The following is an 18,725-nucleotide window of genomic DNA, read 5'->3' on the forward strand; positions in this document are numbered from 1 at the left end:
CGGAAATTTTGATTAATTTCGATTGAAATAACCTTGGGTTCGTTAGCATTCAACAGGATTTCGTTATTCAAAAGTCCTTTCTAGGTGTGCGGTCAGTAATCCACTTGCCAGTTCACTGAATATGACCACTACAGGCATTGCTTTACAATGTGTTCAGTACGCAAATATGAACAGCAGCAAAAGGAGAAAGAATTCTTCGAAAATATAGGTACTTCTACTTTACCTTTAATGACATTTCTATGAATCAATTCCGCCGTTAAAAAAACTATTCACAAACCTTTCAATTTCAAATCCTGGAAACGTAAATTGAAATTACAATTTTTGATTTGATTTCTTGACATTTTGATACGTCAAAAACTTCGATGAAGCGAGTGCTAGAGCGAATTCGAATTGATCTTAAAATTTTAATTATACTCAACTTTTGCAAAAGACGTTTTGAGAGGGGAAAGTTGAAACCTGGCTTCAATTAAAATTATATTTTACTCACTTTGCTGAAGAGCTTGTTAAATAATTAATGACTGGTGTGACTGCTTAGTATTTCTGATGAGCTCATGAAATTAGTAGGAAGGAAGGAATTGGGGGAAGGTCGTTGGGAGGGGTGGTCTGGTTCACTGAGCCAACGTGCGGGCGAGACGTAATCTACAGTTGTTTCAGACAGCCGTAATTTATTTCATGTTTGATACGTGAAAATTTGCAATTGCTTTTTTAGAATGTAAAATCACGAAAAGGGAAAAGTAGGCAGTTGTAAAGTCGAGATATCTGTGATTTATGTACAGCATTACCAATGGCGTAACCAAACAAATAGAGGAAGTTGATATCATTGATGGATTTAATGAATGATCTTAAAATATAAATAAGTATGCAAATCACTTTTACAATTATTATTATTTTAGTAATCTCTGATCTGATTTATCATTCATCTGCATACAAATCCACTTACAACAAAAAATTTACAAATTCCCTATTTACTAAAACAAAATACATGAATAGAAAACGCTGAAAACACCCAGGGAATTCAAATTACTCGTAAACTCATGTACCCGCAATATTTTATTCTACAAGGACGATTCACTCGTCGAAATCGTAAAACCGGCAGAAACGATACTACATTCGATAAATATAGCTGTACTGTTGACTTTAACATAATCGGACTATAAATACACCTATAATTCTTGGTATTATCCCCGAAAAAGGTGATTTGGAACGTCACAGACTTAAAGGGAGTGTTTGATATTCCGAATAGGCAGTTTTAGGCCGGTTTTTTATTGTCCTAACGTGATAGATGGCGTCCTATCTCTTGGACGCGTTTTACGCGTGGCCAACGATTATGGCAGTACAAAACCGTTTAGACGATATTATTGCGCAGCGGTTTGATTTCGTTTTTCTCGAATAAAATGGACCAATAAAATATAAAAATTACTGTAAATATCCATTTTTATTCCGATTAGGTTGGTAGTAAACCGTTTTTGCTATTCTGACGGGACTGCGTATTTTATTCCAACTTTGTTTTTTTTTTTCGCCAACAAGCTTTTTAGGCAGCTAAGCTTTACCGTGATGATAGATTTTCAGCAATCGAAATTAAGTTACGCTACCGTAATCAACACATTGGAAGGATAAACATATTCTGTTTATTTTATTAGATTAGGTGTCTGGAGGCCTCGTTGAAAAGGGTATTGATTAGTAATTAGTTTCATCCAGCGGTTAAGTTGGAGGTTCATTAGATAGATAGCGGACGAAGGTCTGGGCGGTAAATTAATTTTAACCATTTACTGGCACGAATACCGGCGTAATGATAGACCGGCCTACATTTCCCGGTAATTTTTTAGATTAGGTGAAATTAGATTTTCGTTTTTGCTTGTTTTGTACGAAACCGATACAGGATACAATGATCTTAAGCCACATGCCGTGTATTTTTTATCAAACATTGTAAGTATACATTTTAATGATATAACAATGAACAATTTATTCCAGTATCGTAACTCAGAACTACCTACTTACACAATTGACGAATTGTTATTCAGGTAGAAAAGCCCTAAAATAGAAAATAGCCCCTCCAAAGTTACTATCTTTCTTCAATAAATTAGTTGGCGTTAACAATGATAGCAGCCAAGTGCTCAATTTGTTCAATGTTAGTCAACGGAAACATAAATAGTGTTTAGTGACGTCACAGTTCTAAGTAATCTCGCTTTGAAACACTCCATAATGTCTCATGAATAAATTACTAGATAGTTGTTTGAGACGGAATAAAATGCTATTTTATTATTCACTTACTTGCTTATTTACTGGAAGTTGTTTCACCCTGTACAGGCTTAGAGTAACATTCGTCAATCAAAGAGACACTTTGCCTAAGTAAGAGTTATGAATTGTGAATGACCGTCTATTGGTTTGAGGATCGAGATTTTGCCCTTTACTTGTAATTTAATATTAATGTTTACAGTGAACGTACCATAAAAAAAACTTATGTATTTTACGGTAGATGCAGTTCAAATGCGGCTTAATAATTTTTTTAAAGTTGTTGAAAACTATTCAATATCTTGAAAAACAATAGTCATTGCAGAAATAATTTCGTGAAGTACTTTTAACTTCGTCATAATTCATTGTGCAACTACTGTGTGTTTTAAAACCATTAAAACAGCAATAACATAAACCAAAAGACGGAAGCTTTCTTCGGAATTAAACTCAAACATTTTTCCATTTCTTTATTGGGAGGTTAAGTAACGACCCATATTGGTTCTACTGAGCGTTAAGCTGAAAGTTTTCCGGGTCGTGTCGGCGTTCCTTATCTTGGCTGTCACGCGAGCTTGACTTAACACCTGGTAATTTTATCTTCTCAGGCGTTGAGTCAGCATGTCCTACATCGCGTGGATGGCGAAACAGTCGGCGGCCCCATGACAGCCTACAGCACCATACAGTTCGTCGTACAAAAACACCATTTCGTCAGAGGAAAAATTAAGGTGAGCAGTTTTTATTACAGCCATAAAAAAGAAATAAAATCTTACGACTTAATTCATGTTGTCGAAAGTCCGAGGAACATAATTTGGAAGCAATGAAATGTAAATCTGATTCGTTATGTCGTGATTTACTGATAGTCAAGTACTTAGTACGTAGCTTTTTATTCTGATATTATTCGTACCAATTTTAGTAATTGAATTGCAGTTTTTACTTGAAGAATATAAAACCTGTTAGCTGTGATAAAATATAGTTATTGAGGTATTGTAGGCACTAGTTCAGGCTACAAAATGAACCCTGAACAATTGAACAAATCTCGACCAGTTGGGTTGTTACTCTGACTTTCAAATCAAAGTTTAGGCAAAGTTATAATTACTTTATTTCTGTTATCGATTCAATATTCCATTTGATTGTTTTGCCTTATTTACTGAAATAGAACAATCGATTGAACGGCTAAATTGTTATGTGAAATTATTTATGAATACAACAATTAGTAACAATCCCCTTAGGCCTATGATTCAGTCGATTATTTTGTGATTGTTTTGACTGAAATAGCTATTATGATTAATGAAGAATGAGGTTGTCTGACTAACCCAAGAAAAGGTAGATAAATATTAGGTAAATATATATTAAGTATTTAGTTCTATTACTAATTTCTGCTCTTTCTGTAATCAAACTTCAATCAATTTAGATTATTTAGCTACAACTTCAATATCCAACCCAAAATAATTTGAGGCTATCATTGTAATGCCTCTTGAAATTAGTTAACAAAAAACAGTAAAGTATGAATGTAGCAAAATTGTTTAAAAGATTACTCTGAAGCCGCATAGATGTTCGCAGTTTAACTTTAATCCAAGAAAACTTCAGCTTAAGCTGTAAATTCGAAAACCAGTATATCAGGCAGTTCCCCTATAGTTTTCAGCCATAAATAAGCGAGTATTTTAGTGCAACACAAGGGTGGTTATGAAGCATTGCCTACTCTGGGAAATAACACCTCTTGGGTGTTTTGTTTGCAATACAGACTTGATACTCAAGTAGGTAACATGTAATTTGTTCTGAGTGCGGCAGAAAAAGATGAGGAGAAAATACCGATGTGCTTTTGTTTATAAGAAGTGTGCTACTTCTATTTTTGGCTTGTGACTTGACTGATATGGTGACTTTACTTTTTATCTTACGATTCCAATATAGTAAGTACATTTTGAATGTTTTCACCTTAATAAAAATTGAGATCAGGACAGACGAATGATATTATTATTTCCAATGGTGGTTTGGAAAATGATGCTAACTTTTTTCATTTCCACCATTTGTCTAAACTACAGGCACTCTTATGAGTGAAAAAGTACATTTGTCTCTTCTTGGTGTATTGTAATTTCCTGTGTTGTTAATTTTCTTGATGAAAATAAAGAATAATCTAATCTAAAGTACAAGGCTCTGCCTTCTGTAAAATAGTTCTGAGCCTACTCCATAGTTTTAAGTCCCAAACTATGAAAGGTATGCAATATAATTTCTAATCTTACAATGTTTTTGTTCAGATTCGGTGTACAGCAAGCGTCTACTCCATATACCTGCAAAGTTTAGAAAAGAGTGCTGAAGAGGAGAGGATACGAACCACTCCGGTCAGTCTCCCAGAGGTGCACGAAGCAGTCGTGTACTCTATACATCGCCTGCCAGAAACCAGTAAGTCTCTAGAGGTCGCCTTTGTAATAAGCAATGGACCGTGAATAATTTAGTTGGTTAAGATGCATGCGATAACAATAGGGGTGTAAATTATTGTCTTTATAGTCGGTTGAGAGTTTGACATAAGCGTGGTGATAAATACAAACATTTAATTTGGATACACTATACGGCTCTTTAATTAATTTTAAACACCTAGCTGGTCATTTGCTGTCGTAAATTACTACGCGGGGAAGGTAGTATCTGTTATTTTTTTTATAATTGTTTTCAATAACGGACGACTTTATATATAACTAGCCGTTTTCCCGCAGTTTCATCCGCATCCCGTGGGAGCTACTGCCCGCACCGGTATAAAATATAGCCTATGTTACTTGCAGTTAATATAGCTTTCTAATGGTGAAAGAATAGTTAAAATCTGTCCAGTAGTTTTCGAGTTTATCCATTAAAACCAAACAAACAAACAAAGTTTTCCTCTTTATAATATCAGTATAGATGATAAAAATTATCGTTTACGCTTTGTAAATTTACCTTCATCATCAATAGCTTATTTTATTATACTTACGAATGCAATTTTGGGCACAAAGTGTGACATATCACCAAATTTTCAACATCTGTCACAAACCGAAATCTTATTGCTTATGTGTGCATTATTGGAGAAAATATGAATATCGGACGAAATTCTCAGAAAACTGACTGGACTCGTGTTCTGTGAAAGATTGAACTTTTGTGAGACGAATAAAATGAATTTATGAAAAATCGGCTTTATTCTGCACATAACTTTTTTTCTTGAAAATAGTATATACCTACCTACTACGTAGACATTCAAAAATACATATCAGTGAATCATCATTAATGAACAATTTCCAGGCCTTTTCCCAGTAGCAGGTTTTCCGAGAGGAAAATCCGCAAGTGTGAAAAATCAGATAAACAAACAAAAAAGATTCTGTTCTGTGAAAAAAACTAAATAAATACGTAAGAATGGTAACCACTGCTAACTAGCTTTGCGCTCAGCGATTTCTCCCTACCATACCTTGGGGAATTATGGTAATTTTATGCCGACGTGTACTGAGTTAGGTATGTAGATACAGTAAACACCTTTTTCTTGAATCAGTAGCACCTATTTATTGCATCAAAAAAGTATTCATGAACAAACAATTACTGAGCTGTTGCCCGCGGTTTCACCAATGATTGGGAGACCAACTCCATCAATCGGGTAACGAATAGCCTAATTCCTTCCTCAGGTTCTTGACTTTGTATTAATTTTCTTTTAAATCGGTTTTAGCTTGAAAGACAGACAGCTATTTACGAGTTCGTGATGTCAGGGTAATATTTATGTAGGAAACAGACATGCTATATATAATTTTAACCGCCAGTCTTTAAGATATCAATTATTTTCCATTTCATACTTCAGAATTATATAGGTACATATATATACAAGGTAATTAAATTAAATCCTCTCACTTGAAACAGGGTCCCCTTCAAAAATTAATCAAACTTAACCAAACCTACCTCTTTCGTTAAAGTCCAATATTCTATTGTAAAGAGATATTGTTTCATTATCAATGACCTCTAAAAATAAATCACAGCCAATAATATTCTACCTTACCTTCCAATTTTCTACTACGAAATTTTAATTAAAACCCTATCGATTGATTTTCATTTCTAAAGATTAAATCTTAAAGAACTGTAGTTCTATTTTTAGTAATTTATTCTTGAGGTAGCTTCTTTGATTGTGTTATTTCGAATTGGACCGTCTCGTCTTGTTACCTGAAATTTTGATGGATATGCTATTAATAGACTCATTCAATATGGTTAATATTCACGGATATACGTTTCAATGGATTGAATATTTTTATTGTGCAATTTTAATATACAGGAGCAGTTTTAGATCATAAATTTATACAATACAAAGATAATTCCTGCTGCTTATGTCACTAAATATTAGCTATGTTATTTACTTCATTTTAAATAACTTCTTTACGTCTAGAAGTAACTTATTCTATGCTTAACTTATGCTCTAATTAAACACACATTCTGTCATTTTGATTTTTAAACTCTTATTTGCAAACCAACAAGTTTACAAACTTGCTTGATTGTCTATCTATTGAAGCATATTTACATATAAGGAGAACTTGAATACTAGTATTGCTTTACCAAGTAGCGTGGTAACTTAATGTATTGATTTACGTAAAAGCGCCTTTGATAGAACGTTTGAGGGCTTCTGTGATGAAACTAATTATATTTGCTATCGAGCAATCACCTGCTTCCAGCTTCAATGTAGACTAGATGCAAGGTACTAACCGCCTTCATTGAACTACCTATTTTATAAATAATACTTTATATTTTTGTAAAAATTGTGTGAAGACTCAAAATTCTAGCAATTCTAGCAAAGTGAATACGAATTTGTTTCAATATTTAACCTTTAATTCATCTCATCTTTTAAGACAATCACATGATTATCATATTTTTAATTCCTAGTTGAAACGCTACAGGGCTATCAATAGATTATCTAGAAAAGACGAGACTCACACACATCTCTCTAATTAGTGTATCAATGACGACTGTCCCAATTTAGCAATCATACTGAACTAAAAGCGAGTATGATCGAGTATCAGATCCTTTGGTAAATTCGCTATGAGAATCCAACTACAAAGGGATACACAATATTATTAACGTCTCGCTTACTCGGTGAACAAATTTTCGTATAAATGGAATCACAGTTAGCTAACCGTAGCAAGGTAACGAGAAAATTAACTGTTGTTACTTTAGCCGATCTAAGCTTAACTAGAAATGACCCAATTCCTCGCATCGGTGCCCACGTTGACCAAGTAATGGAGATAATAATGTTATTGAACGAAATATTTACTTACAAAATTCTCTTGGGCTTTTAAAAGTTTGTACTTTGTGTAAAGTTGGAAATACTGAAGGATTTTGAGCTATTTTAACGCCAGCCTCAAATAAAAGTCCACTCTATAAGTATAAAGACAAATAATGAAGGACTCTTACATTAATTGGTAGACATGTGGATTGATGCATCAGCTAGTTTGAACTTCACTTCCCACGCCAATTCAAAAGGTCGGTGAACATTTTCCAAATATAGCTGCATCTCCTACGTCTTTACAAATAAATGAATAGAAAGACCATATTATTATAGTCACACATCCGTCACATTATTTACCATCCCACTACATACTGCTTAAAATGAAAAAAAAAACATTCCACTTTACAAAATCTCGGCTAACTTATAATATATACGTCATACTTCTGAGTATCAGGACGTCATAAATTCCAAGATGGTGTTGTCTAGGAAAAGGGTTAAAAGCTGTCTATTTATCTTATTCCACATTATTTTGGGCAACAATAAACAACTTATCATCCCACTGATAAAATTTCAGATCTTAAGTATGTGGACAATGAAATACTGATACAATATAATGTATAAAACTTACATAAAAGTGGGTTCAAAGGACACTGGTATGTCTAAAATAGACTACTTATGATGGTCTAGGAATTTGGTATTTTTTTATTAAGTATCGGTCGATTCATTTAATATAGTCTAGATGTCTGTCCTTAGGACATACTTTATAATAATTGTTTACATCACCTGTTTGAGGTTATTTCCTAATTTTTAAGAATTGGTTATTCGAGCAAATATCTGACCACTTTACCTGAACTTAAAACTCCAAAATAAGAAAAATCAAAGCCCATTTTCAGTCCCTGAACATGCAAGGCATTAAGCATACGCTATATTTAGTACGTTCCGAAACTTGCCGAAAATAGCCGAACTATTCCGAGCCATTTTCCGAAAGCATTGATTAGATCAGTCGAATCGAAGTGCATTTTCGGAACACGAGCGTGCGTACGAGGTGGTTGTTCGATTAAAATACAAAGACACACTCAGAGAGTCGAAAGTTAAATTAGTTTAGACAGTTAGATACTGTTCGTGTTGAGAATCAGCAATTCATTTTGGTCTAAAGTTGCTGTTTGTGATTTTGAATGTATTGAGTTGATGTGTGTTTAACCTTAGAAGATTACTTATTAATGTGGTGTTTTTATTTAATCACTCGTTCCCGCTTCGCAAGGGGTGGTTTAGATTTTTTTTTTGTACTTTTTGTTCAATAATTTTCTATTAAATTGATACTATGTCAATTTGTTAGAACTTTATTAAACTTAAACATTGAATAGAAAATAGGACAACTTCTTACTTGCATGTTAAGTAGACGTAAACTGTCTCTGAGGTGCTATTTTTCTCCTAGCAAAACACATTCCAAATAGACGAAACTAATAAAAATATTTTATTGAAAATATAAGCAGTAAATGTGACAAAATAAATTTTACGGCGACAAATAAAAAAATAAAAATTGCCCTCACCAGCATAAAATGAAAGAACTTTAGAAAAGAGCTTACTTACGTAATAATTTAAGCTTCAAAGACTCTTTTGAAAGATATAATATTTCTGTAGCTTCTCTATAAAACTGTTGCTTGGTTAAAAAATGTATCTTCAAATAAGGTTCGCTTAGATTACAGTTTATTGCAACAATAAAGGATTCATAGTAACTAGCTAAGCTTAGTAGATTAATCCAAATTTTTAATATTCTCTGTTCATAGCCAAAGGTAGATATAATATTTATTTGGGACTGGAGACCTGTTTGAAATAGTTCGCTTTTGGATAATTTAGAAATAATTCTATGACAAACTGTCTAGAGTCAGACAGCGAACCCTTACTCAGAAATAAACAGTTTAGTTAGGAAAATAGAGTGATGTTATGTGGAACCAATTTGAAGATCGAGTTTTGAGCTTTTATGTTAAATACAATGTGAATTATACTAGGAACAATTGTCAGAATCAAACTGAATGTTTTGTTTCTATTTACTTAGAAATTAATACTGGTAGGTACCGTAGTTATAACCACTTATATATACCAAATATTTATACTTATTTATTTTAATTTAAAATAAGACAATGCAAAATATTGAACATATAAACTCTGACTTGGATTGCTTTCGGGTGGCTAGGGCCATAAGCTGTGATATAGAGGATGCTGAAAAGTATGTGGCAAATGGAAAACGAGCGTTTAACCTATTTTCACAGAACATCCGGAGCATTAACTGTAATATGCCAAACCTAATCACACTTCTTCAAAGGTCTAATGTATCCTGGGATGTTCTGATATTGTCTGAATGTTGGCTTCCTAGAACAAAAACCATACCTTCCCTAAAGAACTACAATTACGCTTCGACAACCTTGCATAAAACGCAAAATGAGGGAGTTGTTATATATGTTAATAAAAATCTTAAAGTCAATTTTGAAGAACCCCCATTAATTGATGCAAACTGTCTTTTATTAAAATTAAACTCGGAAACATGCATTATTGGCATTTACCGGCCACCTAGTCAAAGTAACCTGACGGGTTTCATTACTTCGCTTGATCAGCTTTTATCAAAATTAAAGACTTACAAAATAAACTGGCCAAGTGCGAGTCGGACTCGCGCACCGAGGGTTCCGTACAAATCCTGTATAGATAAAAAGTGAGTCTCGCGCCAACCGTTCAGTTTAGAACAATCATAGTTATGATTATTTTGTGAGACCAAAATAGTTAATATTTTTTATTTTATAATATAACTAAAATAGTAGGCCAGTACCTTGTAAAAGTTATTTTATTAAAGTTATTTATATACAACATTTTGTAGTCATCATTCAGAAATCTGATTGAAAATAGCTAATTAAGGTCATTGGGCATATCTGACCCATTTTGTAAAAAGTGGCGGACATGAATCAAAGTAGTTTTAAATCGTGGAGAATGGTATGACGTTTCTTTGAATATAAATATTTTATCAAAATTCCATGGAGACGAATGTCCAGGATCGTTTGAAAAATATAAAAGACAAGCAGTTTCAGAGGATTGTACAGGTTGCAATGCTAGTTTTTATTGTTAAAGACTTTTCATAAAGAAGGAGGATGTCAATTCGGATGACCAGGATCTGATGAGGATCTGGAAACCCTGAGAAATCGAGGGCAACTCTTGAATATTGTAGGCACGTATCGAGTCAAAACCAGACATGTGAGTGTATTTTTGAGGATACTGGTAAACAGTGAAGGTTTTTAGCTGATTTGATAATGGAGACTACAGAGATTCGAGGGAACTCCTGAACGGTATGTTGCAACTACCACGTGTTTGGGCTTATTTTATTCGTATTGGTGAAGACTTTCCACATAGATAAGTTTGACTGCCATTGTGGGATCGATATCAAAGATCAGATATAGTTATGGGAACTCCTTTACAATTTATAACGTAACCGTGTTGGAGCTTATTTTATTTTAGGTGATGAGAATTCAGTACTAATGGGATCTTTTATTTTTGAGGGATTAATCACCTAATGAGCCCCAGTTTCAGGTTTTGTTCGAAACTGCCTGACGACTTGTAACTGTCGAATTGTAACAACGACTGCTCGAGAGTAGGATTCGGGGCTGCTGGCTTTACGTTTCTAAAGCCTTGACAAAAGTGTAATTCTGTCCCTTTCTTTGTTTTATAAAGTCGGCTTTATTTTATTTTGTAGCATTTTACAAACAAATCCAACTTCAAACATATAAAAAAGCAACAAGAAAATAAAAGCAAGAAAGAAATTAAAAAGATGATAGGTGCATCGGTCTAGAAGTCGGTGTCTAAAGAATGCATCTATATTTATTTAACCACCGAGATCTAGACCGATGCATATAAACAGTTTTCTTGTTGTTTTTAGAAGTTGTTTTTTTTTTTTTTTGTAAAAAGTTTTTATTTTTAACTTTTGTGAAAAGTCCTCGTCAATACGAATAATATAAGCCCAAACACGACGTTACTAAACATACCGTTGAGGAGTTCTCTCGACTTTCTCACGTCTCCATCATCAGGTAAGCTCTAAACCTTCACTGTTTGATAGTATCACCAGACATACATCTGAGAATCAAGTTTTAATCCTATGAATGCCTTCAATTTCTGATAGTTGCCCTCGATTTCTCAGGATTTCCATCATCAGATCCTGACCTGATGACAATGGAAATAAACGGCGCGTATACTCTTTCACTTTAAAAGAAATGATTTTTCAAATCCGTCAAACTTGGTCGTTTAAATTCCCCATTGAAATGAGGAAAATATTTGATGTTTACACCTGATTTTCTCTAGATTCCCATGGTTCACATTGATGCGACTAATGCCATAGTAAATCAGAGCCTTTATCATTATACTGTGCTATATTTCGTTCGTATCCGCCGTGGGTATGGTTTCCATACTAAGGTGCCCAATGACCTTTGAATGATTTAAAATTTTTCACAATTTAAAAGGCAATTATATTTAAGAAGTGTTTGATATGAATTTCAACTTTAATATCTCTACGCACTCATGTAAAAAAGGGTAGGTAGTAAGTTTATAATTATTTAAAAATATTTTATGTCATGTAAGCAAAAATAATATTTTAATATTTTATGTAAATTCAAATTTATCAATTTCGCAATTTTTCCTTTATCTGTACTATATAACGTTGCTTCGTGCCGAATTTCAAGATTCTGAGTTCACGGGAAGTACCTTGTAGGTTTTGATTCCCTAGCGTGTGACGGAAATTCGTCTAAGGTGTCGGTATAACTGCTGTATCTTTTGATCGCGTTAACTTAGAAGTTTGATTTTTTCACTGCTTAAAGGGACAATAGACCTAGATATTTGGTATAAATTTCAATTAGATACCTTTATTCGTTCATGAGAAATAAGGTAGTAAGTTTCATTTTATTAAAATCTTTTTTTTATATTATATAACTAAAAAAATGAGATATTCGCAATTTTTCCTATATTTGCACTATATGATAATGCTTCATGCCAAATTTCAAGACTCTGAGTTTACGGGAAGTACCCTGTAGGTTTTGATTCCTTTGCGAGTGTCGAAAATTTGTTGAAAATATCGACATAATCGGCTGTATCTTTTGATTGGCTTGGCTTAGAAGTTTGACATTTTCACAGCTTAAAGAGACAATAGACCTGAGTATTTCATGTGAATTTCAGCTTGATACGTCCACGCGTTCTTGAGATAAAGGGTCTTGACAGACAGACAGACAGACAGACAGACAGACAGACAGACGGACAACAAAGTGATCCTATAAGGGTTCCGTTTTTTCCTTTTGAGGTACGGAACCCTAAAAATATACTTATGTGGAGATAAAAACATAGATATCGCCTCCGGCTTTTCTGATATTCGGTCGTGTGATTACCTAAACGTACTAGCCAGTCATTCTATACTATCAGGCCATACTGAACCAACTCGCGGACGTACTTGTCTCGATCACTTGATGATTAAAACAAGGCTAAAAACGACGTGTTTAATATTCAATTCTTCCATTACTGACCACCAGAGTGTAGGCCTAACCTGCTCTTTAGATTCTAAGGAGAATTATATAAGCAGAGACACATTCATAATTGACTTTGAGCGACTGGATAAAACTATGCAAAATATTAATCTCCAAAATATAATGGAATGTGATGATGCTAATCTAGCAACTAACATGCTAACTAACTCTCTTTCAAATGCCATAAAAGACTGCTCCAGTATCACCCATACCCCAAGAAGGCAACGTATCAGTAAGCCATGGATCTCAAAAGGACTTCTTCGCTGCATGAAGAATAGGGATAATCTCTTTAAGAAGCTGAAACGTCATCCTGATAACGAGGCCCTTAAAATCACCTGCAAACGATATCGGAACTTCTGCAGTTCTCTTCTTAAGAAAGTAAAAAGGGCTTACGAGAGGCATGAGATAGAAAGATCGAGGGGTAATATTAAGCAACTGTGGGATGTAGTGAAAACCATCAGTTATAATAAAACTGTGATAGATCACTCGCATTGTCTTCTTTCCTCTAGCGACCCCCAAGATGACATCAATAAAATTAACAGCTTTTTTGTGACTGTGGGTAGTAGATTGGCTTCACAGCTAGCCAACTCAAATGCTCCGTTAGTAAATGACTTGCCCTCTAGTCCTCCTGTCAATTCATTTGTTATGTTGCCCGCTGATGAGCGAGACATTTTGAATCTGATAGTGGGACTGAAGGGTAACTGTGCTGCTGGAGATGACAGGGTCTCTGGTAAAGTAATTAAGCGGTATGCAAATACTCTTGTTGGACCGTTGACCCACATATGTAACTTAGCTATGTCGACTGGTACCTTCCCAAATGCTTTTAAAACAGCTGTTATTAAACCAATTCATAAGATGGGAGATAGAGACTGTGTCGATAATTTCAGGCCTATCTCAATTCTACCCTCGCTGTCGAAGATTTTGGAGCGTTTGATAAACCAAAAACTAGTAAACTTTTTGGAGTCTAATAAATTGATTTCTTCGTCACAATTTGGCTTCCGTCGTGGTAAATCTGCAAGTGATCCTGTTCATGAGTTGGTGAATGCGGTCATTACTAATCTTGATGACAGAAAGAAGTGTATTGTTATCTTCCTAGACCTAGCCAAAGCTTTCGATACAGTATCTATCCCGCACCTCGTGACTAAATTAGAGAGGCTAGGTATTAGAGGGATACCATTGAGACTGCTTGAGGACTATTTATCCGACAGAAAACAGCGAGTAAAGATTGGCAGTTGGTTAAGTGATGAGCTGCCTGTCGAATATGGCGTTCCCCAGGGTAGCATTCTGGGTCCTACCCTGTTCCTGGCGTATATAAACGACTTATGCCAACTTACTCTTGATAAAGGAAGCATTTTTTCATATGCAGATGATACGGCTCTTTTTTTTAGTAACGACAGTTGGGAACAAGTGTTTAACTCTGCACAGTCTGGCTTCAACATTGTCTATAGATGGCTCCAAAGTAACATCCTAACCTTAAACGTCAACAAAACCAAATTCATCGCATTTGCGCACAGACTGAACCTCCTTCCCCATGCCTCTCTTAAGATAATTGCACATGATTGTACAGACTATCACTGTTTGAGCTCATGCCGATCTCTCTTAAGAACAGATGAAATAAAATATCTAGGCGTTACAGTTGATCAGACCCTAACCTTCAAACGGCACTTGGATATACTTGTTGCCAGAATGCGGAAGCTTATATATATATTCAGGAATCTCAGAAACATTGCCGACCGACGAACTATCAAGATGGTTTATTATGCTCTGTGTCAATCAGTCATAGATTACTGCATAACCTCGTGGGGCGGTGCCAGTAAATCCTATCTTATAGAAGTAGAAAGGGCCCAGCGTGCCATTCTCAAGGTCGCTTTTGGACTTCCTTTCCGTTTTCCGTCTCATGAACTTTATAAAGAATGGGACATCCTGTCTGTTAGGCAATCCTTTATTTTACATACCATTCTTAGGAAACATGCCCAATTGCAGTTTGACCCAAACTTAAACTCTAACAAACGGCGGAAAAATAAGGTCTGTCCAACTACTAGATTCCGCTCCTCACACGCGCAGAATTTTTTCTGTTTTCTTGGCTCCTACCTATATAATAAACTTAATTTAACCCTAAACCTATATCCTCTTCCCAGGGCAAAGTGTAAAATATCTGTAAGCACCTATCTAAAAACGTTAAGCTATACGGATACCGAAAATATTTTAGCCCCTCCTAAATAGCTCATTTTCCCCTAATTGCCTGCCTAATGATTCATACTTAATCTTTCCATTTAAATGTAATGATTTTTTTGACATAACCCACGCTAGCATACAAACACATCTTCACTTTATTCACACATACATATACATACACACACATCTTCATTCTATTCACACATACATATACATACATACACACATCTTCACTCCATTCACACATACATATACATAAATACACACATCCTCACTCTATTCACACATACATATGCATACATACATACATACGTAGACTTGCTCTCGGCTTACACGCCATTTTATTCATTTATTCATACATACATTATTATCAACATAGTCAAACCACTATTCATGTCACTCATGTGCTTCACAAAACCTTAATTTTTGTTTCACTTTTTTAAATAGGTATTAGTATTAATGCTTTATCACTCTTCGTTACCATCCTGCTTGCCATGTAACAAATATTGTATAAATTGGATGCTAGCACCGGGGAGAGGCCTGGTGACCTGTAATACAGGTATTTACATACCTACCATAGGCACCAGTCTCTCACAATGTTACGTTCATATCCATACTGTAAGCAACTGTGTTTAGTTTTTAAGGTAACTTTGTGATGAGAAAAATAAAGAGTTATATTATTACTTAAAACGAGATTTGAATACTCTTAAACACCGTCTTCTGTTTTAAAACCTAACATTAAACAACGAAATACTAACCTCCTTTTTAACTTTGGTCTAACTTCTATAGGTACATTCCGTAAACCATCTTTTATAAACGACATTCAAACAAACAAAATCACAATAGATATAATAACACCTATAACAATTATAAGATTCCATATCAATAAGCAAAGGCGAATAACATGTCACCCTTGACAGACAAACAACGCTGTCATCTACAAAACAAGCATTATGACGTATACGTGAAAGGAACATGGAGAACTAAATGACTAGCGAAGATGTCATAACGCAAAATCTTCTAAGAAAGTTGCGCGTCAAAATTCGAATGTTCGAGGGACGAGGAACGTTACCACCTCCGCCCTCGTACACCTTCTTCGGAAGTCATCAATACGAATCTTAGATAGATTGGTTTTCATTTGATAATTTAAGAAACCTGAATGCCTTCTTAGTTTTAGTTACTGGTTGTTTCGATCACGCCTACCGTACGTTGCTACAAGGAGGCGCCTGACCTACCTGCCTTATAGCATCTCCACTCACCTTTCCTTCCTCCATGTTAAGGACCGAGACACATCACACATGTGTGAGTGAATGATATTAGGTACGTTACATAATTACAACCGCCCTTGTATTTGGCACATGACACAACTAATTAACTTGAATTATGTCAACTATCTTACCCTGATTAATATTTAGACTAATTTTGGGAACGCGAAGCTGAGTTTTATTAATTTTTGAGGTATCTACTTGGTTAGTTCATTGTCTTTTGCACTGTAGCGCTGTTGAACAAAGGAGATTCTCGAACAGAGAATATATGGCCGTTTGTAAAGATCAATGGTTTGCAGATACAATGCAGATGTTGAGACATACATATACCAAAGAATTGGTGAATATACGAATAAAGGAAACTAATTAAACTGATCCATACAATGATTCCATGAAATAAATTGCGTTGCGTGTACAACGGTTTCCTGCAAACAAATTGTAATTTAGAACTTAGCACTGGACCACTACTTCTGTTTTACATGCTCCCATAATTTTAAAGCTATATTTTATTAGCTTGGGTAGTTAACGAATGGGGAGTGTTCAACAAAGACCGACAATAGCTGAAAACGGAACGGGCCTACAGTGGTTTAACGTCCCGTTAAGAGGCGGGTTCCACCAAATTATTCCTATTCGACAATTTGCTTATACAATTTAATTTTTCGTTTTAATTGACCCAGTACCGAATACGTGTACCTCTGTAAGAGAAAGCTTTGCAGATTAACGAAACTTTTAATCACGGAATGTTGATTGAAAAATTTTATTTCGCTTTTTCATGAATTTGCAAACGTATCCTTGTTCTGAACTCCGAAATAATTCTATCGTATCTGGATTTATCATTGACAATTTTTAATGATTTGCGGGAAGAAACGTCCTTTCGACAAGTCCATGAATACAATGTTATTTCAAAGGTTCTTATCATCGTATACTTCTTTAAAAGTAAGTAAAAAAATAAACGCTTTGAACAAAATGATTCCTTTAAATTGACATATTACCTCTATATGAATAAAGACTCCATATTATTATTTTTCGATACCTAGGGCCTTGAACCTTACTATCCAGATATAGACAGATTCAGAATTGGAATTATAAATGGAGTTAGACGTATTGTGTGTTTGGCAGACTAATCTTGAGAAAAATACAAAAATACAGGTTAAGCCTAGTTTAGGACAGCTATTGTATTGGAATCGAAAAGAAATGAATTCTTTTACATTGCCTGGTAACAAGACATATGGCTACGAAAGTTGAAAACATTTGTTTTATTTTTTTTTCGTGTAGGTGTCGCACAATGTTAATTGTTTTCTTGTGTATTCTTCTTAGTAACACTTCAATTTTAGTTTTATATCTTCACATTTGTTTTTTTATTTATTCTCAAACAAACTGACACTTATGGTCGGGCACCCTCCATAGCAGTATACGTACAGAACACAAAAGCTGATGCATTAGGTATAACACTCCAGCGATCTACTTACTTATTACTGAAATTTTTACTATTTTGTGAATAATTATTTTTTTACCTACCTCTCAAAGTCTTACAGTACAGTATTTTTATTAGAATAATATCTATTCGGAATGATTTACCTTAAGCAACATTTCATTTAAAAGTTCCCCAAAAACCACCTAAATCTTTCAGCACAAATTATATCCCAACAAAATCCCTAACAATAAAAAACGTCTTACTTCGAAGGTTAATCTAGTACTTTCCTCCGATTGGTAAAAATAGGTTTTACCTTATTAGTATGCGGCCAACATAGTATTAGGCCTAATAGCCTAAATGTAACGCTTTAGATGTTGGGTAGTAACTGGGTAGTAACTGTATTATTGGTGAATATTGTGGTAAATCTACTCTTAGTGCGATTAAATTTGCTCCATTTGAGGTATTATTCGAAGCCGGTGTTATATGGTTCGTTGTTGCCTCATTAGTGTAGTGTTTCATCGATCGGGTTAGTAATCCCTAGGTGAATGCCGACCTAAGTGAGAAGTGTTGGCTATGTAGAAAACTTTTTGGTGTCTTCCTTTTTAAAGTTGGAATTCTATTTTCGAAACATTTTTTTTTCTTTTCTAAAATAGCGTCTTGTGTAAGACTTGGAAATGCAACGCGGCACGTTGACTGTCTAAGAGTAAGCTGTCAGCATAAAGCTGTTTCTTGCAATTGTGTAAAATGATTTTATTTCTCCTTCTGTATACATACGTATATGTACTTCAAAATTGTGGAGATGTTTTATAATCTTGGTATGTACACAAGCTTGAGTTTACAATATATTGATGTTTATAATATTGAATTACATAGAAAGTTTT

The 18,725-nt window shown here is 34.5% G+C and overlaps 1 protein-coding gene across 1 annotated transcript in view; it reads left to right on the forward strand.

Moving 5' to 3' along the window:
- Window positions 1–18,725, forward strand: part of LOC110384399 (uncharacterized) — a 137,045-nt gene that overhangs the window by 98,353 nt on the left and 19,967 nt on the right. Inside the window, exons 5-6 of the mRNA XM_064037689.1 lie at window positions 2,835–2,954; window positions 4,482–4,626. Coding sequence (XP_063893759.1) covers window positions 2,835–2,954; window positions 4,482–4,626 — 265 coding nt within the window. The remainder of the gene's footprint in view (window positions 1–2,834; window positions 2,955–4,481; window positions 4,627–18,725) is intronic.

The sequence above is a fragment of the Helicoverpa armigera genome, chromosome 13, assembly GCF_030705265.1.
Source record: "Helicoverpa armigera isolate CAAS_96S chromosome 13, ASM3070526v1, whole genome shotgun sequence".
Classification (NCBI taxonomy): Eukaryota; Metazoa; Arthropoda; class Insecta; order Lepidoptera; family Noctuidae; genus Helicoverpa; species Helicoverpa armigera.